General features: G+C 44.6%; 1 protein-coding gene across 2 annotated transcripts in view; it reads left to right on the forward strand.

Annotated features, from left to right (window-relative positions):
* The window catches only part of ERGIC2 (ERGIC and golgi 2), a 42,567-nt gene extending 21,208 nt beyond the window's left edge, over positions 1-21,359 (forward strand). Inside the window, exons 6-15 of one of the 2 annotated variants that reach the window (XM_053406180.1) lie at positions 342-412; positions 1,569-1,609; positions 3,644-3,745; positions 4,892-4,987; positions 6,777-6,832; positions 11,411-11,509; positions 14,034-14,131; positions 15,237-15,399; positions 17,685-17,764; positions 20,879-21,359. In XM_053406180.1, coding sequence (XP_053262155.1) covers positions 342-412; positions 1,569-1,609; positions 3,644-3,745; positions 4,892-4,987; positions 6,777-6,832; positions 11,411-11,509; positions 14,034-14,131; positions 15,237-15,399; positions 17,685-17,764; positions 20,879-20,944 — 872 coding nt within the window. In that variant the 3' untranslated portion in view covers positions 20,945-21,359. The remainder of the gene's footprint in view (positions 1-341; positions 413-1,568; positions 1,610-3,643; positions 3,746-4,891; positions 4,988-6,776; positions 6,833-11,410; positions 11,510-14,033; positions 14,132-15,236; positions 15,400-17,684; positions 17,765-20,878) is intronic. The other variant, XM_053406181.1, reaches the window with a different exon arrangement.
* Positions 21,360-23,705: the final 2,346 nt, after the last annotated feature.

The raw sequence follows: 23,705 nt of genomic DNA on the forward strand, positions 1-23,705 counted from the left end.
CTTATCAGACGTGCTGACAGCAGTCTGTAGCAACAAACCACGCAAGGCGTTGCTTTCATGGAAAGACTCTGACATTTCCAAAGTCCTCTTTAGGAAGAAACGGGTCACTTAAGGTGCTGCAATTGGGCGTCTCAAAAAACTCACCATTGCACAATCTTCTTTCATGTGTGCGGCGCCAAAGGTCGCTGTGACAAACTGAGATCTCCTTAAGAGGCAGAAGGAAGGAAACCCGACATTTTTCAAGACAAACCGTTAGAAAAAGAGCTGTTAGATATGCCAGTTTTACCGGCCTGTTTTTATTCTTACCTGCCTGCCTTAACATTTGAACTTTTTTGCGACAGATATTGGGGCCGACGTTCTAGATCTGGCAGAAACAATGGTATCCTCTGCGGATGGATTAGTTTACGAGCCAGTAAGTTCGCTCCATTCTATTCATAATGACCGCTCCCCGCATAAAACGGGGGGCGCCCTTTGCGTGGACGCGCTGGAGCGGCTCCATCAGCATAGGCTTGGCTTCGCCTTCCCTCAGGTGGGATACCTGGAGGTCTCCGCCTAACTCAATCAGTTGTCCAATCCCACCTGGGGGAAGCGTTGCCAAGGAGACCAGGCCAGGTAGGGGAGGGACTACCTGCCCACACAATAGAGGGAGGATCTTACCTGGGAATCCTCACTTGGCTCCAGAGCCGGCCCATCCCCCCCCAACACTGGATAACCCTGATGTTCCCCAGATCCCCAGCTGGAGACTGGCAGGGATAACGCCCAATGCCTGAGCCAAGGTCTACCCACATTTGAAATTTAATAAAGTTGTGGCCAATTTAATCCCATAGCATGTTGTCTTGAGCCATTATTCCACATGACGGGGTGGGGGGCTTCCCGGGATCTGGGGGACTCCGCCTGTCCACGCAAAATATACAGTTAGCCGCTAGTTTGTTTTCAAATGTAGAGGGGAATAGAAAACTACTTTTCATTTTAATGAGCCTAGGCAAAGATCCACAGTTCGCAGAGGCGCTGTGCGCAAGGTTTAGGTGTGTAAAACAAGATGGATGAAGCTTAGAGAGTGTGCGTGATGCCTGGGTCCACCCCTGCTATTGTTGGACTACAACTCCCATTATCCCTAGCTAGCAGGACCAGTGGTCAGGGATGATGGGCATTGTAGTCCAATGACAGCGAGGGACTTACCTTACCAAGTACCATAAAAGTCCCTGTTCCAAGAATATTGTAGTCCCGATTTTAGACTGGGGAATGGGGGAGGTGAGGGGTGTCAAGAATAGCAAGGATTGAAGGCAAGTTCATGCATTAACATAAGCTTAGTTTCATTTGAGGATTGATTATTGCTATGGGGCTGAACATTTTCCATTTCTTCTTCTTCTTATTTTTTAAATCATAAAATCTAGTAATGTGAGGGATACAAAACCAGTTTCAAATCTGTGACTATCTCTTTTTAAATCTTTCTTGTTGCTGTTTGGAAAATTAAGATATTAACACGGTGTGTGAAATTAACACGGCATTCTTTATTTTTGGTTTGGTTTGCGGAATGCTTTACTGAATGTCGATCTTCTCCATTGCAGGTAATATTTGAGCTCAGTCCTTTGCAAAGAGAGTGGCAAAGGTAAGAAATAACACAGGTGCAATACAGTGTATGTAAGCAGGCCGAATAGGGGTGGGTGTTTAAATTTGACACACACACACACACACACACACACAGTTTCCACTTAAAACTAAGAAATAAAAATAAACAGCTAATAGCTCACAATGCACTTAGGGGCCTTTTGCAGTTGAAGTGACCGCTAATTGCTGCTGTGCAATTTCTGCAAATGGAGCTGGCATAGATTGTCATAGATCAGTCTACTGCCTGGTTGGGAAAACCTGCGTCCCTCCGAATTTTGCTGGGCTGTAACTCCCATGATCCTTGACCCGTGGCTGCGCTGACTGGGGCTGATGGGAGTTGGAGTCTTGCAACATATTTGGGGTCAAAGGTTCCTCATCCCTGGACTGCTGCAGCGCATTGTTTGTAGGGCTGCCTTTCGAAAACAGCTCGGAAACTTTGCTTAGTTCGGTATACAGCTGTTGACTAGAACCAGTCTGATGGAGCGCATCCCACCGGTTCTTAAGCAGCTGTACTGGCTACCAGTTTGCATCAGAGCGCAATACAAAGTGCCGGTCTCCATCCCTCCGGTTGCTTGGTATCCATCTGTCTCGGAAGACAAGGGAGGAGTGTGCCTTTGGGGGTGAGGTCAAGCTGTTGGAAGGTTGCAGCGCTTGCTGTGGCTGTACAGACCGATACAGGAGAGACATGTTTCGTTGCAGCTGGGGCAGATGAAGGCGTCTGGTTGTGCCGCTGCAGCTTCACCACTGCTTTTTTCCCCTCTGCGCTCCTCCCAGTGATTATTTCGACTTGACTTGACTGCCTGCCTCCAAGCACTGCGTTTTTTAAGGGCTCCCTTGCTCCTGCGTTAACGTACGGTGGTGCTGAGAGCGTCTTTGTGCAGTGCGGGCTGTGCCATATGGGGCTCAAGTTTGGGAACCATCCAAAACTGGGCGAAGGGATATTGCGTTAGCAAAAACTGTGCCGGTGTAGCCCCACACAACACAGCCCTCCCTGCTTTGGGGATGAGCGAGCTGGAACACGACTCTTCTGCTCATACAGTGAGGGAAAGAAGTATTTGATCCCCTGCTCAATTTGTGCGTTTGCCCTCTGACAAAGAAATGACCAGTCCGTAATTTTAATGGTAGGTTTATTGTAGCTGTGAGAGACAGAATAACAACAGGAAAACCCCCAGAAACCCAAAAGACAAAAGTCAGAGATTCTGTCTCTCACAGTTACAATAAACCTACCATGGTTTTCCCAGTAGTGATGTATGGAAGTGAGAGCTGGACCATAAAGAAGGCTGATCGCCGAAGAATTGATGCTTTTGAATTCTGGTGCTGGAGGAGACTCTTGAGAGTCCCATGGACTGCAAGAAGATCAAACCTCTCCATTCTGAAGAAAATCAGCCTTGAGTGCTCACTGGAAGGACAGATCCTGAAGCTGAGGCTCCAATACTTTGGCCACCTCATGAGAGAAGAAGACTCCCTGGAAAAGACCCTGATGTTGGGAAAGATGGAGGGCACAAGGAGAAGGGGACGACAGAGGATGAGATGGTTGGACAGTGTTCTCGAAGCTACCAGCATGAGTTTGACCAAACTGCGGGAGGCAATGGAAGACAGGAGTGCCTGGCGTGCTCTGGTCCAGGGGGTCACAAAGAGGCGGACACGACTAAATGACAACAACCATTAAAATTACGGACTGGTCATTTCTTTGTCAGAGGGCAAATGGGCAAATTTAGCAGGAGATCAAATACTTCTTTCCTTCACTGTATGACTTTTGGGTGCAACTTTGAAGGCTTTTTCCTGTCTCAAATTTTTGTCGCTCGCAAATAAGAGTAGCCAGTATCTTGTGCGTGTTTGTGTATAGATGACTAAATGCTGTACAGCTTGTTGTGTCCATGTCACACATGGAGTGGGGAACCTGTGGTCCTCCAGATGTGCTTTGGACTCAAGGATGAGGTGTGTTGGGCATCAAATAACATCTGGAAGGCCGTGGGTTTCCCAACCCTGCTTTTACGCGGCTGAATTCTTTCTCCGTTACCCATCTGAATTGCAGGATGCTGCAGATAATTCAGAGCAGGCTGCAGGAAGAACACTCCCTCCAAGACATAATATTTAAAAGTGCTCTAAAAAGTGCATCGACGGCACTACCACCAAGGTAAACGTTTGCGGTTCGCAGTTCATCCTTTGCTTCAAGCATTTACTATATGCAGGGGAATTAAAAATAATAACAATTCCCGTATTTTTGCTCCATAGGGCGCACCGGACCATAGGGTGCACCTAGTTTTTAGGGGGGGAAATCAAGGGGGAAAAAAATATTCCCCCCCCAGCCCCAAAGAGCAGCGTACAGGCTGCCCGCAGCCTCTCCCTGCCAGAGGGGTTGCACGCGGCTATGGCACAAGCCAAGGCAGCCAGCAGGATGGATCCCGCTCGCTGTTTTGGCTTCCTCTTTAGCCCCGCGCAACCTCTCCCTGCCGGGAGAGGCTGTGCGGGGCTAAAGAAGCCATAGCCACGTGCAGCCTCTCCCTGTCGGAGGGGCTGTGTGCGGCTATCCCTGAAGCCTGGAGAGCGAGAGGGGTTGGTACGCACCGACCCCTCTCGCTCTCCAGGCTTCAGCGAAAGCAACGCGAAGCCTTTGGAGCACGGAGGGAGCGCTCCCTCTGCGCTTCGGAGGCTTAGCGTTGCTATCGCTGAAGCCAAGGAGCCTGCATTCGCTCCATAGGACACACACACATTTCCCCTCAATTTTTGGAGGGGGAAAAGTGAGTCCTATAGAGCGAAAAATACGGTATATACATGTGGTCTTATGCATGTTTCTTCAGAGACAAATGCCATTGCCATCAAGGTGTTTTTAATATCGTCATAGTGATCTGCAGGTTACTCACTTCTGTAGTCTCCTCCCACAGAAAACAATGCTACGCTTCCTCATCAGCAAGTTCCAGTGAAACTAATGGCTCTTAAATGCGTTTTTGAGGAACTTAAGGGGCAGGGAAAGGAGGCGATTTGACAGTTCTGACATGCATTCTAAGATAGCTCAGGCCTGTAAGGACATTCTTCCTGGATGTTGCCCTTGTTGGCACTGTGTCTCTTTTTGCTTCTGAAATCAAGCGTGCCCTTTCTTTTTTTCCTGTCATTGGCTGAAGTCAACAATGATTTCTGGGCTCCTGAGGAGCTCAGCTTTTGGCTTCTTCTGCCGTTTGTTTGCCCAGTACTGTAAATAGCGTAACTGGTGACACAGAAATGCCCGCGGTGTGTGAAAAGTAACGTTATCCGTGGCTGTAACTCGTTTTCCTTCTTCCATCAGGGAAGACAAGTCATTGCAACCTCCAGATGCCTGCAGAATTCACGGGCAGCTGTATGTTAATAAAGTCGCAGGGAACTTTCACATAACTGTGGGCAAGTATGTTCATTTCATTTACTGAAAACACTATAAACCAACTCCTCCCTCCGTTATCGGCATGTTGGGGGCTTCTCTTTATGATGGACAGATCAGCAGTGAGCTCATATGCATGTCTACCTTGAAGCAAATTCATAGAATTATAGATTTTTAGACCTGGAAAGGGACCACGAGCTATGATTGTGTCCTTCCTCATCTTGCCCAGCCCCCTGCAATGCAATAATCTTTTGCCCAACGTGGGGCTCAAATCCATGACCCTCAGGTGATTCACACACCCCCTTTTCATAACACTGCTTTTGATTATTATTTTTTAACCCCTGTGGGATTTTTCTCCTCTCAAGATTAAACGTTTTTGAATATCTCACTCTACCTGTGAACCCCTTGGGATGGGAGTCAGCAAACTGGTCCTGCTTGCAAAAACGTGGGCAAGGACTTCACTAACAGAACAGGGCTCCCCTCCTCTAAAATTGGCTCGGTGGGGTCTGGAAAACCTCCAGAACAGTACACTGCGGAGGGTGGATCATTCTGTTGGGCAAGCTGACAGAACGATTGCCAAAGTGCTATGCCGATTTCCTAACTTTCTGTTTAGCCTGCCACTGAGGAATCTCAAAGTCACATGCTTGTTTCCCCACTGTGAATAATGTTCTTTTTCTCAGACCTTTAGCGTTAGGGTTGTATCCAGTGGTTGTGTTGGCAGAAGGCAGCTCAGGCAGCTAATAATAAAAATAATAAAAATAATAAAAATAAAAATAATATAATAAATATTTATACCCGCCCATCTGGCTGGGTTTCCCCAGCCACTCTGGGTGGTTTACAGCGCATTAAAAATTGTAAAACATTAGTCGTTAAAAATCTCCCCATACAGGGCTGCCTTCAGATGTCTTCTAAAAGTCAGATAGTACTGTGTGGGCTGTGCCAAATGGGGCTCAAGTTTGGGAATCACCGAAAATTGGGCAAAGGGATATTGCATCAGCAAGAACTCTGCTGGTGTAGCCCCACGCAACACAGCCCTCCCTGCTTTGGGGATGGGTGGGCAGGGACATGACCCTCAGCCCAGTATACCTGAAGGAGCGTCTCCACCCCCATCGTTCTGCCCGGACACTGAGGTCCAGTGCCGAGGGCCTTCTGGCGGTTCCCTCACTGCGAGAAGCAAAGCTACTCGGTAGTGGCGCCCGCCCTGTGCTGTGGAACGCCCTCCCACCAGATGTCAAAGAGATAAACAACAACCTGACATTTAGAAAACATCTGAAGGCAGCCCTGTTCAGGAAAGTTTTTAATGTGTGACATCTTAGTGTATTTTTGTCCTTTGTGGAAGCTGCCCAGAGTGGCTGGGGAAACCCAGCCAGATGGGCGGGGTACAAATAAATTATTATTTATTATTTTGGTTGCTCACGATTAAGAGTAGCCCGTATGGAGTATGTCCACTAATAAGCCAGGCACAGTGAAGATTTCATTTACCAGATTCCTAAAACGCTTACACCGAATTACATTGATGCCATCTGGCAGCAGTTTTGCCATGCACTTTGAACACTAGACAAAACTGCCTTGGTCCCTGAACATAGACTTGTTTCACGGGCTCCACTGAGCAATGTTAGGTCTTTGGTTGCCTGCTGCTCTTCTGTATACACCAGGGGGTAGTGATTCTCGCGATCTCCAGGTAAGCTGGTCTCCAAATGGCTGTGTCCCCTTGTAAGTGGTGCTTCGCTCTGCCTGTTGAAGTTTGTCCTCCTTATCACATCCTTTTGATTCTGAAACTTTGTTCCCTCCTCCCTCTTTTTCTCTCTCTCCTTAGGGCAATTCCCCACCCAAGAGGCCATGCACACTTGGCAGCCCTCGTGAGCCATGAATGTGAGTCCCTTTTGTGATCTTGCATGAATAGATTGTTAGTTATGAGATGTTTGGGGCAAATACGTCTAGAAGAAAAACATTTTGAGATACTCCATCTGCAATGTGGCACATACAAAGAGCTCTGCCTGCGTCTTTCGGACCAGTTCAGACCTACTGCTGACACCAGGTTTTGTTGGACAGATACAGTGGTACCTTGCTTCTCAAACCGAATCCGTTCTGGAAGTCTGTTCCAAAACCAAAGCGTTCCAAAACCAAGGCACGCTTTCCCATAGAAAGTAATGCAAAATGGATTAATCCGTTCCAGACTTTTAAAAACAACCCCTAAAACAGCAATTTAACATAAATTTTACTATCCAACGAGACCATTGATCCATAAAATGAAAGCAATAAACAATGGACTGCAGTCGCACAATCAATCAGTAGCTGAACTGGGATCCACACAGTCACAGAAACAAAACAAAAAAGCCACAAAAATGCAAAATAAATAGCAAAAATAGACAGACCTCAGCGTAACACTCAAAACGGAAGTGTGGCACCCAAACCAGAGCACGTTCGGCTTCCGAAAACAGTTCGCAAACCAGAACACTTCTGGGTTTGCAGTGTTTGGGTTCCAAGTTGTTTGAGTACCAAGGCGTTTGAGAACCAAGGTACCACTGTATTGGCTTGGGTGGGGGTGTCATTTTGTATGATGATGAACACCTCTCTCTCCCTCCCTTCTTTCATGGATAAATCTGTCCCTTGCCCACCCCCTACCCAACTTCTTCTTAGTTTAAAATTAATTTTTCATTAATAACAATCCAATGGAGGCCACATTAATACAATGCCAAATCATATCAAATCACAATACAAAGGAGCCAATTAAACAGTTCCGAATTAAACATTTTTGGATGACTTCCTGTGTTCCGGCTATCAGGAGTTGATGTTATTTCTTGATCCTGCACCAATTTTCTTAATCCACAATTCCGATCTTAATCCTTTGTTCTAGCAGCCACTGATAGGATGACTTTCGATCGTGTTTAATAAATCCAAATCCATTAACTTGCAGAGGGGATTTATATCCTGTAGCCGTGTGAAATATTTATTTACCTTCTTCATTTCCTTCATGTTGTGATCAGTCAATTTTATTCAACATGGCCCCTACTTTGAAAGCTCATTTCTAGGTTTGTCACAGCTTCATTTTGTCTCTCTGAGACCGAAAGCAGAAAGAAGTCAGGCCGCGACTTCTGGCTTACTTTCAGTGTTTATCTCCTTGTTTCTTCTGTCGAACTGGCGTCTCACCAAAGCCATCATAAATCAGAACTAGAGCTCTCTTTAGCTGGCAATGTTACAAATCATCCCAGTATTTCACACAGTCTATTCTTTCAAGCACTCCATAAGGAAAATTGTAAGTTCTTGTTGAATCCCTCTTACACTCTATATATGGTTATAATCAATTAATAATTTCCTTCCATTAATAATCCCCCTACCCAACTTCCATCTTTTGTGTGGTCATTGGCATTTGGAATAAAATGAAACCAGGTGCACCCCTTTACCTGTTTTAATAACGGCGATCCATAACATTGAAATTTCGTAAAGGGGAACAAGAGGGATCTGTGGGTGGAAAGACCTGGTTATTATTATTTATTATTATTTCTGGAGTTTATATACCGCCCTATACCCAGAGGTCTCAGGGCGGTTCCCAGAATAAAATCAAAATATAAAACCTCAAAATATATACAGTGGTAGCTCGGTTTACGAACTTAATCTGTTCCAGAAGTCTGTTCTTAAACCAAAACCGTTCTTAAACTGAGGCACGCTTTCCCTAATGAGGCCTCCCGCTGCTGGTGCCCTTCCACCATTCAGATTCTGTTCTAAGACCAAGGTAAAGTTCGCAAACTGGGACACTACTTCCGGTTTTGTGGAGTTAGTAAACCAAATTGTTCGTAAACAGGACTTTTCTTAAACCAAGGTCTACTGTAATCAAAATAAAAACAACAACCCAATAACCCCCCCCCCAAAAAAGTCACATTTTAAAAGGGCATAAGATGTCAATAAGATCAACCAAAGGCCCGATTAAAAAGGAACGTTTTTGCCTGGCGCCTAAAGGTGTATAATGAAGGCGCCAGGCAAACTTCCCTGGGGAGAGCGTTCCACAGACGGGGGAGCCACTGCAGAGAAGGCCCTGTTCTCGTGTTGCCACCCTCCGGACCTCTCAAGGAGGAGGCACACGAAGGAGGGCCTCAGAAGATGATCTCAGGGTCCGGGTAGGTTCATATGGGAAGAGGCGATCCTTGGGGTATTGTGGTCCTGAGCCGTTTAAGGCTTTATAGGTATAAACCAGCACTTAGAATTGGACCCAGAAACTCATTGCAGTCGGACCAGGATCGGTGCAATGTGCTCAAACCGTCTTGCTCCGGTGAGCAACCTGGCCGCTGAATTCTGCACCAGCTGAAGTTTCTGAACCATCTTCAGAGGCAGCCCTACCTATAACGCATTGCATAATCTAACCTTGAGGTTCCCAGAGCATAGGCAACCGTAGTTAGGCTATCCCTGTCCAGAGAGGGGCGTAGCTGGACCACCAGCCGAAACTGATGGAAGGCACTCTGGGCCACTGAGGCCACCTGAGCCTCGAGCGATAGCAGAGGATCCAGGAGTACCCCCAAGCTATGAACCTGCTCCTTCAGAGGAAGTGTAACCCCATCAAGAGCAGGCGATCTCTTACCCATCCGGTCTAGGGAACCTAACAGCGCCTCAGTCCTATCTGGACCGAGCTACAGTGTGTTGGCTCTCATCCACGGTTTCAGGCTGAACTGAGCCATCTAATATTCCGAAACACAATGTCTGCTGTGTTGTTTAGTCGTTCTTTATTTGAGCATCCTGCTCACGGTAAGTCTGTGACAAATCCTCTCTTATCAGCAGTCTGACGTTAGCGTAAATATTTGCATCCTTTTTTGCATTCTGGAAGACTGGACACACTTGAGCTCTCTGTTTGCTTGTTTTTTGAACTATCAATTCTTTCTTGATTAAAAGATTTGCATGTCTACACAAACAGTATGTACTATCTCTTAACAGGTAAAAAATAAATTATAAAGAAAAAAAATAAAGAATTAACAAAGATAAGAAACAACGAAATCAAATTTTTAAAAAGAGAGACAAAGTTATTTACATAGTAAAAGTACTCATCAGTATAATCCTTCCCGTCCTTCTCATTATACTGTTTGATATAACATTCTTTTTTACACAGGTTTACATTGTATAATATCATTTCTTTCTGCTTTGTATACATTTCTTTCTGCTTTGTATACATTTTTTATTCTTTACAAATATCACTCATTTTCTGCTAATATGAAGTTATTTGTACAATAGAGTTTTACATAATTCTTAAATAATATCCATTCTCTAGTTGTTTTTTGTTTCGATATTCCTCTAACTGATCCCGTCAGTTTTGCTAATTGTAGATATTCTAACATGAGTATCTGCCAATCTGTAATCTCTGGGAGCGTTTAATTCATAGAATCATAGAATCATAGAGTTGGAAGAGACCACAAGGGCCATCGAGTCCAACCCCCTGCCAAGCAGGAAACACCATCAGAGCACTCCTGACATATGGTTGTCAAGCCTCTGCTTAAAGACCTCCAAAGAAGGAGACTCCACCACACTCCTTGGCAGCAAATTCCACTGTCGAACAGCTCTTATTGTCAGGAAGTTCTTCCTAATGTTTAGGTGGAATCTTCTTTCCTGCAGTTTGGATCCATTGCTCCGTGTCCGCTTCTCTGGAGCAGCAGAAAACAACCTTTCTCCCTCCTCTATGTGACATCCTTTTATATATTTGAACATGGCTATCATATCACCCCTTAACCTCCTCTTCTCCAGGCTAAACATGCCCAGCTCCCTTAGCCGTTCCTCATAAGGCATCGTTTCCAGGCCTTTGACCATTTTGGTTGCCCTCCTCTGGACACGTTCCAGTTTGTCAATGTCCTTCTTGAACTGTGGTGCCCAGAACTGGACACAGTACTCCAGGTGAGGTCTGACCAGAGCAGAATACAGTGGCACTATTACTTCCCTTGATCTAGATGCTATACTCCTATTGATGCAGCCCAGAATTGCATTGGCTTTTTTAGCTGCCGCGTCACACTGTTGGCTCATGTCAAGTTTGTGGTCAACCAAGACTCCTAGATCCTTTTCACATGTACTGCTCTCAAGCCAGGTGTCACCCATCTTGTATTTGTGCCTCTCATTTTTTTTTGCCCAAGTGCAATACTTTACATTTCTCCCTGTTAAATTCTTCCAGTTCCTTTCTACAAGGGTTCTAGCTGCTGTTATACCATATATAAACATACATATGTATGTATGTATGAGCTCTGTGTTTGGACTCTGGGTTGTCGCTTTGTGCGGGGCTGTGGGGATTGAAAGAAACCTTTAAAAATACGCTTTAAAAAGGTAGTTAGAAGCCTTACTTGCTTGAAGTTAGCTGTTAGAAGTTGTTTGGCTTAGAGTGAAATTCTCAGGGACTGCATAACTTGAAACAGAACGGCCGCTATTGGGGGAAGCTAAGCAGCGCTGCTAACTCTGCGGCTTTTGTTCTGTTCTGTTTTTCAGCGTACAACTTCTCCCACAGGATAGATCACTTGTCTTTTGGAGAGCTCATCACAGGGGTTATCAATCCTTTAGATGGCACTGAAAAGATTGCATCAGATCGTAAGTGTCGCTCACCTCACAGAAAGTATCTTTCATGTCGTTCGATTTTTAGCAATGTCTTCTTTCATTATTTATGTTCCCTGAATTCTTGGTAGAATGTGATTTTGGGGGGGGGGGGAGGGGGGTATTTTTCTCAATTGTATGGGCTGTAAACTGCCCTCAGTCGAAGCAATATCGAAAGGCAGTTTTAAAAAGTAAAATAAAATGTTCCGTTCAGCCTTACTTTACAGTTTTTATTTCCTATTGCACGCTTGATTTTCTGGCCTATCTTTCAGTCGTTAAAAATCCATCTTCACTTAAACTTTTAACAGTACACTTTTGACATGAAAGCCCACCCCAACATCAACCCCCCGCTCAAAATAATCCTAATAGTTGTTGGTATTATTTATGAGGTTGTTTTTTTTAATCCCATTCAAAGAAGAGGCTCTGGGCAGCCATAAAATGCAAATATCATAAAGACTAAAGTGTATTTAAATTCTGGTTGAGCCTTTTACTGATTCAGAAGTATATTTTGTGTGTGTGTGTGTGTGTGTGAAAGAGATACAAAAAAACCACACACACAAATTTATTTAGCAAATAACCCAATACTTTTAATCACGATGGATTTAGGTCAGTGGTTCCTAACCATTTTTTGGCCATGGCCCACATAAAGATAAAGGTAAAGGGACCCCTGACCGTTAGGTCCAGTCGTGACCAACTCTGGGGTTGCGGCGCTCATCTCGCTTTACTGGCCAAGGGAACCGGCTTATAGCTTCCAGGTCATGTGGCCAGCATGACTAAGCCGCTTCTGGCGAACCAGAGCAGCGCACGGAAATGCCGTTTACCTTCCCGCCGGAGCTGTACCTATTTATCTACTTGCACTTCGTGCTTTTGAACTGCTAGGTTGGCAGGAGCAGGGACCGAGGAACGGGAGCTCACCCCTTCGTGGGGATTCGAACCGCCGACCTTCTGATCGGCAAGCCCTAGGCTAAGCATCTGTAAAATCCTTATGCCCCCTCCCTGTGGCATATAATTCTTATTATTCAAAAAGTGAACTCCTATTCATGTGGAGGAAGCCTAAAAGGCCATTAACTTGGTCTAAACCAGCGGTTCTCAACCTTGAGTCCCCAGATGTTGTTGGACTACAACTCCCATCATCCCTGAGCTCTGGCCTTGCTAGCTAGGGGTGATGGGAGTTGTAGTTCAACAACATCTGGGGACCCACAGGCTGAAAAAGGCTTGTCTAAACGTTCTCAAATTGCCCCCCTTAAAAATTGCTCCCCTGTGGGGCATGTGCCCCACATTGGAAACCACGGGTTAAGGTGGACCTAGTAGGGCTTCCAGTAGGCCTCTGGTTTACCATTGTGAGAATAGGATTCTCTTTTTTTTTTTTAATGGCACATTCTTTTATTTTATAGCCAAACATATTCCCCTTCGAGTCTAATTCAGCACGCTGCCTTATGTAACTGCTTAAACTTTATTTTATATATATATATATAAAAATATTTATTGGAATTTTCAAAAAATAAAGAAAAAACAAAAAAAAATTAAAAACACATAAAATTTACATTTCTTACTGTCAATGACCAATTTCCTTGACTTCCCCACACCTCCCCTTCTTGTATTCCAGTTCCAATTTTTAGCTCAGCAAGTTCTTGTCCCCAAACTTTACCTTATTTTCTCTAATTCATTTTAGTTAACCAATTTTAACTTATAAACCTCAATCTTTATACATCAATACTTATTCTTAAAAATCTTTTTCTAAGGTCGGCCCCAATTCCCTTCCCCGAATTCCCCATTTTTATGTTATTGGCAAAACAAAATTAAATGAAACAGAATATAATTGTACACCCTTTGGATTCCCAAAGCCCCACCACCCCCTTTCCCGGTTTCGAACCCCAACAAAAGTCCATCAGTCCATCTCCTGTCAGCCTGGAGACCTCACGTCTGAGGCTCTTAATTCTCTCTCAATTTCTCTCTGCCGGTTTTTTTGATAGTCCTTTATATTGAACTCCAAATCTCGAAGAAGCTCTGTCCCAGTAAGGTCCATGTTTCTTCCAGCCAGGCCTCCATATTTAAAAGTGGAGCCAAAATCTTGTTTCTTACTTCTCTTAAGTCCAAATGTCCCAAGAGAATAGGATTCTCTCCTGGATCCAGCCAAAGGCCCCTGATTTCCCAGAATCCTGTTCTCACAGTGGCCAAGCATCTACTCAACTTGTGATTTCCAGAAGCTGGCACCCAGAGGTATCCAGGCTACATTGGCTTGCGGTCTAATCCAGCAGGGCTGCTTCCTTCCAACTCTATGATTCTTCAGATCTTCTGAGAATGCAGAGCTGCAAGGGGCCGGGCCTGAATGTTGCAAACCACAGTATTGGGCTACGGTTCAAGGTGGTTGCCTTTATGAAAGTTTTTGCTTGTTTTTAAAACGCTGCAACCCACCTCGAATCACATCGGTGCCTGCAAGTCTGTGCCGACTGTTTCTTTCCCAAATGGGGAGTCTTGTTTCAATAGGTACCTTTTTTTTCTTTTTCTTTTTGCCTTTTAGACAACCAGATGTTCCAGTACTTTATCACTGTTGTGCCAACGAAACTTCATACGTATAAAATCGCAGCGGAAACCCATCAGTTTTCAGTAACAGAAAGGGTAAGTCTGTGTGGGACGATAACTTGGGGAATGCCGGTGTAAGCTGTATATAAATCTTGCTTTTAAAAAAAATAAACGTATCAATAAAATCTCTCTCTCGTTATATTGTGACCTGATTTTCTTTTTCCAAAAATTCACGAATTCAAGCTCTCCCTAAAGCTTTAAATGCTATCGAAAGGTGGTAGTCAACTGTATTTTACTCAGAGAAGACCCACTGAAATTAATGGAGCCAACTCCGTCATGTTTGTTAATTTCGGTGAGTCTTCTCTGAGCAAAACTGAAGCAAGAGACCATCTTGACTTAGTCCTGGAAGACCTGCTGCCTGCCTTGCAGGCCTTTTCCTCCTGGCCTGGGAGGGTGGGGCCCGGACTGACTCCAGCTACAAAAGCTGAGGCTGCTGAACAGACTCTTGGACTGGGGTATTATTTTCTGATACTAATTTTTTTGTATCTTTATTCTAGATCTTACGTTTGATGTAGAAATTGTTCAATTTGGTTGTGTGCGTGTTTCGCTGTTTTATTTATTAAAACAGCAAATGACTTATTATTGACAAATGCTACATTTGTTACGCTTACTGTATTTTTCGCTCTATAAGACGCGCACCAGACCATAAGACGCACCCAGTTTTTGGAGGAGGAAAACAAGAAAAAAATATTCTGAATCTCAGAAGCCAGAACAACGCAGTGAAAGCAGCAATGCCTCTTGCTGTTCTGGCTTCTGGGATAGCTGCGCAGCCTGCATTCGCTCCATAAGACGCACACACATTTCCCCTTACTTTTTAGGAGGGAAAAAGTGAGTCTTATAGAGCAAAAAATACGGTAAATTATGTAATTTTTGTGTGTGTTGTAAGCTGCCTTGAGCACAGTTTTAACTCTGGAAAGGAGGTGTGCAAATAAAACGAGCGATTGCTTGCTTGATTGGCGCCAACAACGTGTGAGTTTTGCCACCCTCACTAAATAACATTTCATTTCAGTGCCACCTCTCTGTTGCCAAGAAGATGCTCACAAGCTCTGTTTTCCTGTCTTGTACAAGCGAGATACTCTGTCTTTGTTTGCACACGATCTAAAGTTCCTAAATTGTGTCCGGCTTTCCCCCCTGTTGCCAGGAAAGAGTGATAAACCACGCGGCAGGCAGTCATGGAGTGTCCGGGATTTTCATGAAATACGACATCAGTTCCCTTATGGTGACGGTGACAGAAGAACACATGCCCTTTTGGCAGTTTTTAGTGAGGCTTTGTGGCATCATTGGAGGAATCTTTTCAACGACAGGTATGAGCTCAGGTTATGTTGCAAGAGTTTCATGAAGGGCCTGTTTCCTCCTTTTGCTATTTGAACTGTTTCCATCCTTACATGGCATAAGCAAGAGTAGGTTCTCTCTCTCTTTCCCCCTTCTTGTTATTTGTTCCCTAACTCCCACCCTGCTGACGACAGTGTCACTGCTTTTAAATCAGTGGTATTGGAGTGTCTCCACCCCATCGTTCTGCCCGGACACTGAGTTCCAGTGCCGAGGGCCTTCTGGCGGTTCCCTCACTGCGAGAAGTGAGGTTACAGGGAACCAGGCAGAGGGCCTTCTCGGTGGTGGCACCCGCCCTGTGGAACACCCTCCCTTCAGATGTCAAAGAGAAAAACAACTACCAGACTTTTAGAAGACATCTGAAGGCAGCCCTGTTTAGGGAAGCTTTTAATGTTTAATAGGCTGCAGTGGTACCTCGGGTTACATACGCTTCAGGTTACATATGTTTCAGGTTACACACTCCGCTAACCTAGAAATAGTGCTTCAGGTTAAGAACTTTGCTTCAGGATAAGAACAGAAATTGGGCCTGGTGGCGTGTTAGCAACAGGGCAGGCCCCATTATCTAAAATGGTGCTTCAGGTTAAGAACAATTTCAGGTTAAGAATGGACCTCCGGAACAAATTAAGTACTTAACCCTAGGTACCACTGTATTGTATTTTAATATTCTGTTGGAAGCCGCCCAGAGTGGCTGGGAAAACCCAGCCAGATGGGCGGGGTACAAATCATCATCATCATCACATGGGAGAACATCCACACACTCCTTAACCACGGGAGAATTTCAGAACTCTCACATGCTGCATTTTCAGGTGAACATGTTTTAAATGTGTACCTGAAATGCAGCTGCGGCCCTCCAGATATTGTCAGATTCCCAACTCCATCAGCCTAAACTAAATCAGCTTAGGTTTATCCAGTGGCCCAGGATGATGGGAGTTGTAGTTTAGCAACATCTGAAGGGTCACAGGTCATAGAGTGTGAATGTGGTGAGAGCCTCTTCCTTTAAATTCCGGGGAGTTTACCTTAGTGAAGACCTCACTTGGAAAAACAATATCACTCAGGTGGTTAGGAAGGCCCAACAGAGACGCCATTTCCTCAGGGTCTTGTGGAAGAACAATGTTAAACAGCAATTGATGACCTCCTTCTACTGGTCCACAATAGAAAGTGTCCTCTCATATTGTATCACAGTGTGGTACATTGGCTTGACAGCCCCAGACAGAAAGTCTTTACAGAGGGTGGTGAACACAGCACATGATATCATGGGCTGTTCCCTGAGCCCGCTAGATGGCATCGCAAGGGATCGTTGCCTTGGGAGAGCGAGAAAAATTTTCAGGGACAATTCACACCCCAGCCAGTAATAATAATAATAATAATAATAAATTTTATTTATATCCCGCCCTCCCCAGCTGAAGCCGGGCTCAGGGTGGCTAACAACAATAAAATAATAACAACATTCTAAAATCATTTCATTAAAATTAATTCAACTCAAATTGATGGCAACCATTAGGCTAAAGTTCTGTGAAGATTGCCAAAGGAGGGAGTCAGGCTGTGCCCTGACCAAAGGCCTGGTGGAACAGCTCTGTCTTGCAGGCTCTGCAGAAAGATGTCAAGTCCCGCAGGGCCCTAGTCTCTTCTGACAGAGCGTTCCACCAGATTGGAGCCACAGCCGAAAAAGCCCTGGCTCTAGTTGAGGCCAGTCTGACCTCCCTGTGGCCTGGGACCTTCAGGATGTTTTTGTTTGAAGACCGTAAGTTCCTCTGTGGGACATACCAGGAGAGGCGGTCCCGTAGGTACGAGGGTCCTAGACCGAATAGGGCTTTAAAGGTTAAAACCAGCACCTCTTTAATCTTCTACCCTCGTGCAGGAGATATAGAAGTATAATCAGTCGTACCAACAGGCTAAAAAACAGTTTCTGTCCGTGGGCTGTTAGGCTGCTGAACGGAAAATAACACAGTACAACTGACTTTTGGGGTTGGTGTGTTGTGCGACAAGCACACAGAATACAATGAGATCGAGTGTTTGTGGGGAGGGAGGCTCGCTTAATTTCATTGTACATTGACAATAAAGGTATTATCGTTGTTATTATGTATGCCAAATGGTACCTTGACACGAGGTGTGCATGTCAGGATGGGTTTCCATTCCCTGTTCTGTGTGTAGCCGGTAGTTGAACGTACGAAATGGTTCTCATTTTATGACTGATTGCAAAGCTACGTGAATAATGAAGGAGCAGCATTTCCATACGTCCAAATTGTTCTCCCTTTTGCAGGAATTTTACACGGCATTGGGGGATTCATAGTGGAAATCATCTGCTGTCGTTTCAGACTGGGCTCTCATAAATCTACATCTGTAAGTGTATTCTGAGGAACGGCTCTCAGTGCTTAAATATGTGTTTTGCGTGCCAAAGAATTAAAAAATAATAATAATAGATGGTGTCCTTCGGACTGAGAATAATAGAACACACACTTGCCATTACTAGCAGCCCAGTGGAATTAAAAGTCAATGGGGACGTGATCCAGACCATTATAAACTACTTTAAACTCAGACAGGCTACAAAGTGCCTCAAGGAAGCCAGATTATGCAGCTGTTTGTGTATGCTTATTGAGTGTACTTCTGCTTCCAATATTTCATTTTATAAAGCCACTGAGAATGCTAGCCTAGACCAAGGAGTCAGAAAAACTGAGATTACTTCTAGAGGAGGATTTTAGAGCAGGTGATAATAGTAGCCCTGGGATGGAGACTGGGAATCCTGCAGAGCAATAACACTCCTCATTATTTGAAGTACCGTATTTTTCGCCCTATAGGACGCAATTTCCCCCCTCCATAAATGAAGGGGAAATGTGTGTGCGTCCTATGGGGCGAATACAGGCTTTCGCTGAAGCCTGGAGAGCGAGAGGGGTCAGTGCGCACCGACCCCTCTCGCTCTCCAGGCTTCAGGAAGCTATCCGCTCCGACCCGTTCTGGGGGCTGGGGAAGCTCGGACTTCCCCCGCCCCCAGCCCCGCAAGCTCTGAGAGCGATGGCGAGGTTGCGCAACCTCGCCTTTGCTCCCGGACCCCCAGCCCCAAGGCTAAAAACGAAGCCAGGAAAGCGAGCAGGATCCATCCCGCTTGCTGTCATGGCTTCTTTGCTCTTTGGGGCTGGGGGGGATATTTTTTCCCCCTTTATTCCCCCCCCCCCAAATAAGTGTGTCCTATGGACCGGTGCGTCCTATAGGGCGAAAAATATGGTATTGTCCAGCCATCTCTGTCAAAAGAGGCTGATCTCCAAAAATCTCCCATGAAGCTGTATTCTGTTCAGTTCTTCTCGTCATAGTCCTGCTTTTGTCAACAACAACAACAACAACAACAATTTATTATTTATACCCCGCCCAGTTTCCCCAGCCACTCTGGGCGACTCCCAATCGAATATTAAAAACACAACGCAGCATTAAAGATTAAAAACTTCCCTAAACAGGGAATTTTAATTGCCACTATCCTCTAGATCTGGCAAAAGGAACCAATAGAGAGAATAATAACTCCTCTCTACCAGAAAGGAAGATCCAGGGATACACTTGCTCTTCTGGTTGTGAAACTTGCGGAATCTGGTTTTGACGTTTCCAGATCTGCTACCCAACACACTTTCTTTGGAACAATCATTGGTACCAACTGGGGGGGGGTGAATACTCCCATATATATTTTTGTTGGTTCCATGGGTACTTTATGACCCATGGGCTCTAGGGAAGGCAGATTATCCTTATGCTGAACCCAATGAAATGAAAAATTGGGCAAAATGTTCTTTGGATCTGATCTGGTATTTGCAGCTGGAAAGGGAGTCTTTTGTCTGGTCCATAAAGATTTTCCAGCAAATATTTAATTATTGGCTAAAAACTTGAGGCACAGTTGAATTTTAGTCCACTGAGAGAAAAATCCTGGCATCAAAATATGAAGTTTACTCCGGAAACTTGGCTATTCAGAGAACTTCTAAAAATAATAAGAATTTAATTTTCAGATTTTAAAAATTTACAATTATCAAACAACCAACATAGAAAGGGAATTCTGAAGAATCTCCTGAGCTTCCCTCCTCCCCTTTGTGGGTCCTTATTTTAACCACTTGCATCTTGTCTATTAATCCAAATCTATTAAAACTCCATTATACCCAAAATTCAACATAAAGCTGCAAGTGTTTTTCCAACCCTACTAATAATTTTAATTGTTTACAGTGGTTTTTAAGGTAAATTATATATTTTCCCCATTCCTGATTAAAATTTTGGTCTTCCTGATTTCTGATTCTTCCAGTCATTTTTGCCGATTCAGCATAGTCCATCAACTTGATCTGCCATTCTTCTCTGGTCGGGACTCGTCTTCTTTCCTTATTTTAATAATATTTTTTATTAATTTTAACATATAATTTATAAAATGTACCACAAAACTTATCACTTATACAATCTTTTTAGACTTCCATTAGCACCTCTGATGATCCACCGTTTTAACCACTGCTTATGCATTTCTTAACTTTATATTGCCTTTACATCTCTTAACAAATCCTCCTCCCCCTTGTCCATTTTTACAATACTTCTAATAATACTCTTCACAAAACTTCTTGCAACCCTACTGTAACGGTTATAGGGGTTGCTCGTGCGTAAGTTACTGCCACTCTGGGCTTGGTTGCCTGGTTAAACCTTTCTTGTCTGGACAGCCGTTAGCTCCGTGGCTGCTCAGTCACTAGCAGAATCCGTCAGTGGGCGTCTCTTGAATTTCTTCCAACACAGAAGTTCCTTGACACCAAGTCTCCTCCTACTCTCCCTGCGCGAAAGTCTTCTGCGCAGGGTGGGCGTGGGCAGCGGAGGATCTGTGCTCTCCCCGCTGGTCTCCTGCGGGGAGTCCTGGAGCCTCTCCACCGATTCCCCCATCCGCCCCCCTTCACCCCTGGTGTTACGCTGATTGCCTTCCCCAGCAGATGGGCTGCCTCTCCTCTGCTGGGCCCTTCTCCAGCATCGCTCGAGAGCCTTGCCTCCTCCTCTAGCTCCGATGGCAGTTCCCTGACACCTACAAACGTCGTCTGTTCTTCACAATTACTTTTCAAATAGTCTGTAAATTTACTCCAGTCTTCCGTGAATTTCCAAGACCTATTATTATTATTATTATTATTATTATTATTATTATTATTATTATTATTATTACAATTCTTTTGTGAACTGTGTTGAAGTTTTATTACAACCGGGTGGTCTATAAATCTTGTGAAATAAATACAGAAAATCCCCTACGCCTCATATCACTGCCTGCTGCTGAGACTGAGGGCCTGATGCAACACTGGGCCAAGCAGATGCTCGCACCAGTGTGCCCAAACCGAGTTCCCTGCTGCAATTATGGGGTTTATTTGTGGAAAAATATTAGGCAGATGCGAGGAAGCGGGCGGCAGTAAATGAAAAACAGATAGAACGAATAAAGTGACATTTTTTTCTGCTTCGCTTTATCCTTTGTAGGTCCCAATCCCAGATGGCCACCTAAACAACCACGTACCTCTGGTGACAGAAGACGCTATGCAGTAGCACCTCCTTCAGAAACTCTCTCCCTTTCTTTCTGCCTGAGGCAGAAGACATTTTTATAACGAAACATTGTGCAATATGTTAAGACCGTGCTAATGGGCAGCAGAAATAATCAAGCCTTTGAAAAGGAAAAAAAAAGGAAAAAGCAAGCAACCAACCATATCTGTGTGACTTGTCTGTCCTCTTAAGAATTCAGAAAGAGGCCATGGAATCTTCCGGAATGAGCAAGACTGTGGATGTGTCTGTAGTTCAGAGAAGGACTCGACTGTTCCACATAAACAGCATTTGGGCCTTGAAATATCAACTCTCTAGATTCCAGGTTTTGCCTATTTCTGACCAAAAACTATGCGCAGACGTGTGAAATGTGTATTTTTCAATATACAGTGTAGCAGGATAATTAACAGAACTTGCTTCAGAATTGGAAGTTTCATTATGGGTTGTTTTTTTAAAAAAGAAAACAGCAGCAGCAGGTAACATAAGATGTATTTTAAGTGCTATATTTGGAATATGGAAATCAAACACATGAAAGGAAGCAAATTGAAACACACTACCGAGAGTGGGTGCAGTTTTTTAAATGGGGCGTCGCTTGCTTGAAACAAATGGTGTTGGGAAAACAACCCCCTGGCTTCTAGAGGGAGAACAGATAAGGCAGAAAGTCAGGCTGCCTCTTCATAATTTCATAGGTTGTCTCGAAGAACGGGGGCTTTATTTTGCTGGGGCCCGTGGATAGGCGAATGCAAAAGCTGATGGGGGTTATTCAAATCTGGAAAATTTCTGTAGATTTGGGGTACATTTAAAGCATTTCACATGCCTGAGCGCTAGATGCAAGTTCTCCTGAATGTACAGACGTCTATAAGTGTTCAACGTAATTACAGAAAAAATCAGAATGGAGTCTACTCGGAAAAACCGATGCATTTAGGCAAACTGAATGCTTGACAGTTGCAGCCCCAGTGAATTCAGTGGGGCTTATTCCCAGCATAAAAGTTGCTAGGTTGTGGTCCTGTGACCTGAGATTGGTGCATATACCTGCATTGAACTTAAGAGATGGATATGACAGGTTCTCATTCAGGGCCCTAGGACATATATAGCAAACTTCAGCTGGCTAATATCTATTTCCCAAAGACTTCTCTGAAGAACTTGATGAAGAAAGGAAAGGTGGAACGCTCTCAAAAGCATCCCTTGCATTGCAGAAATTAGCATATAAATTTAATGTGCAATGCTTGGTGCTACTTGAATATCAATGGGACCAAAGGGCTTATCTTCCATATTAGATGGACAGACCAAAGTGGAAAGACCAGTCAGAGTTTTGATGTAAAAATTGGGGTTTGGCTTTTGCTGCCAAACTCTCCAATGGGACTCTTGTGTCCCCTTTGTCCATGATTGGTCAGAGAAGAATGGATGGAGGCAGGATCCAGTGGAAAGCAAGGCAGATATTAATTTTTCTCTTGCAACAGATTTCCCTCTCCTCCTTCCAAGGAGGGAGAGACCCTGAACAAAAGTGTGCAGGAACCTTTAAAGACTTTTGACATTAGCCAAAGACCACCCCAAAATCATCATACATAAACCATAGGAGGTCGTCTGCCGCAGAAATCCTGTCTGCCAGGATACCTGATAGTGGTCCCTGGTTGCATTCATTACCTGGCAGCCTGGCCATTCTTTTGTGATGGTTAAAACTTTAGTTCCTGAATCCAGGTCCCAGGCTCACCCTATTCATACACAAAGACAGGAATTGTAAGCGAAAAGACAATGGGAAACCTTTCCTCATTTCCCTCCCTTCCTGCGGAGGAATATTTGAGGTCATTGTGAGAGTCAAAATGGCTTGAGGATTGCTCTCCTGTACTATTTCAGACACATGGTTTATACATATTTAGATAAGTGTGTATTTATGAATATTTTTTCTATATTTGAGACCTTAAAATTCTTATAAGAGTTAGATGCTCAAGGATAAGGAAAATCAGATAGCACTGAATATGATGGTAGCTATTGAAAGCCTCTTTCCACGACAGTATTACTCTCTGTAACTCCAAGCAGATAGCCGAAGACTGGGGTACATGGGGTATGTGTGTGTTTCTCATCCCGATTGTCAAACCACGTGGGAAATGGCATTCAGACAGCTACTGGGTAGAATGCTGCCTTGCAGACAACATTTTCAATGGCTTTGATGCCAAGGTGAAAAAACGTGAAGTCCTGAGTGATGGAAAAGTGTCTAGTGTTCATTGAAGTAGATGTTGCTTAACAATGTGGCTAAGATGGTCTTTGAGCTGGGAAAGTTGGGTTGACGCCACCCCCAACCATAACTTCGCTAAAACTGGTCTATCTTCCCAAGTTTGCCCATCTGTAAAATGGGAAATGGTATGCAGGTGGCGCTGTGGGTTAAACCACAGAGCCTAGGGCTTGCCGATCAGAAGGTCGGCGGTTCAAATCCCTGCGACGGGGTGAGTTCCCGTTGCTCGGTCCCTTCTCCTGCCAACCTAGCAGTTGGAAAGCACGTCAAAGGGCAAGTAGATAAATAGGAACCGCTCTGGCGGGAAGGTAAACGGCGTTTCTGTGTGCTGCTCTGGTTCGCCAGAAGCGGCTTAGTCATGCTGGCCACATGACCCCGGAAGCTGTATGCCGGCTTCCTTGGCCAGTAAAGTGAGATGAGTACCACAACCCCAAAGTCAGCCACAACTGGACCTAATGGTCAGGGGTCCCTTTACCTTTACCTTTAAAATGGGAATAAAACTGACCAACCTGCAAGCTCCTCGTGAAGATGAAGGTCATA

This window comes from Podarcis raffonei, chromosome 10 (assembly GCF_027172205.1).
Source record: "Podarcis raffonei isolate rPodRaf1 chromosome 10, rPodRaf1.pri, whole genome shotgun sequence".
Lineage (NCBI taxonomy): Eukaryota > Metazoa > Chordata > Lepidosauria > Squamata > Lacertidae > Podarcis > Podarcis raffonei.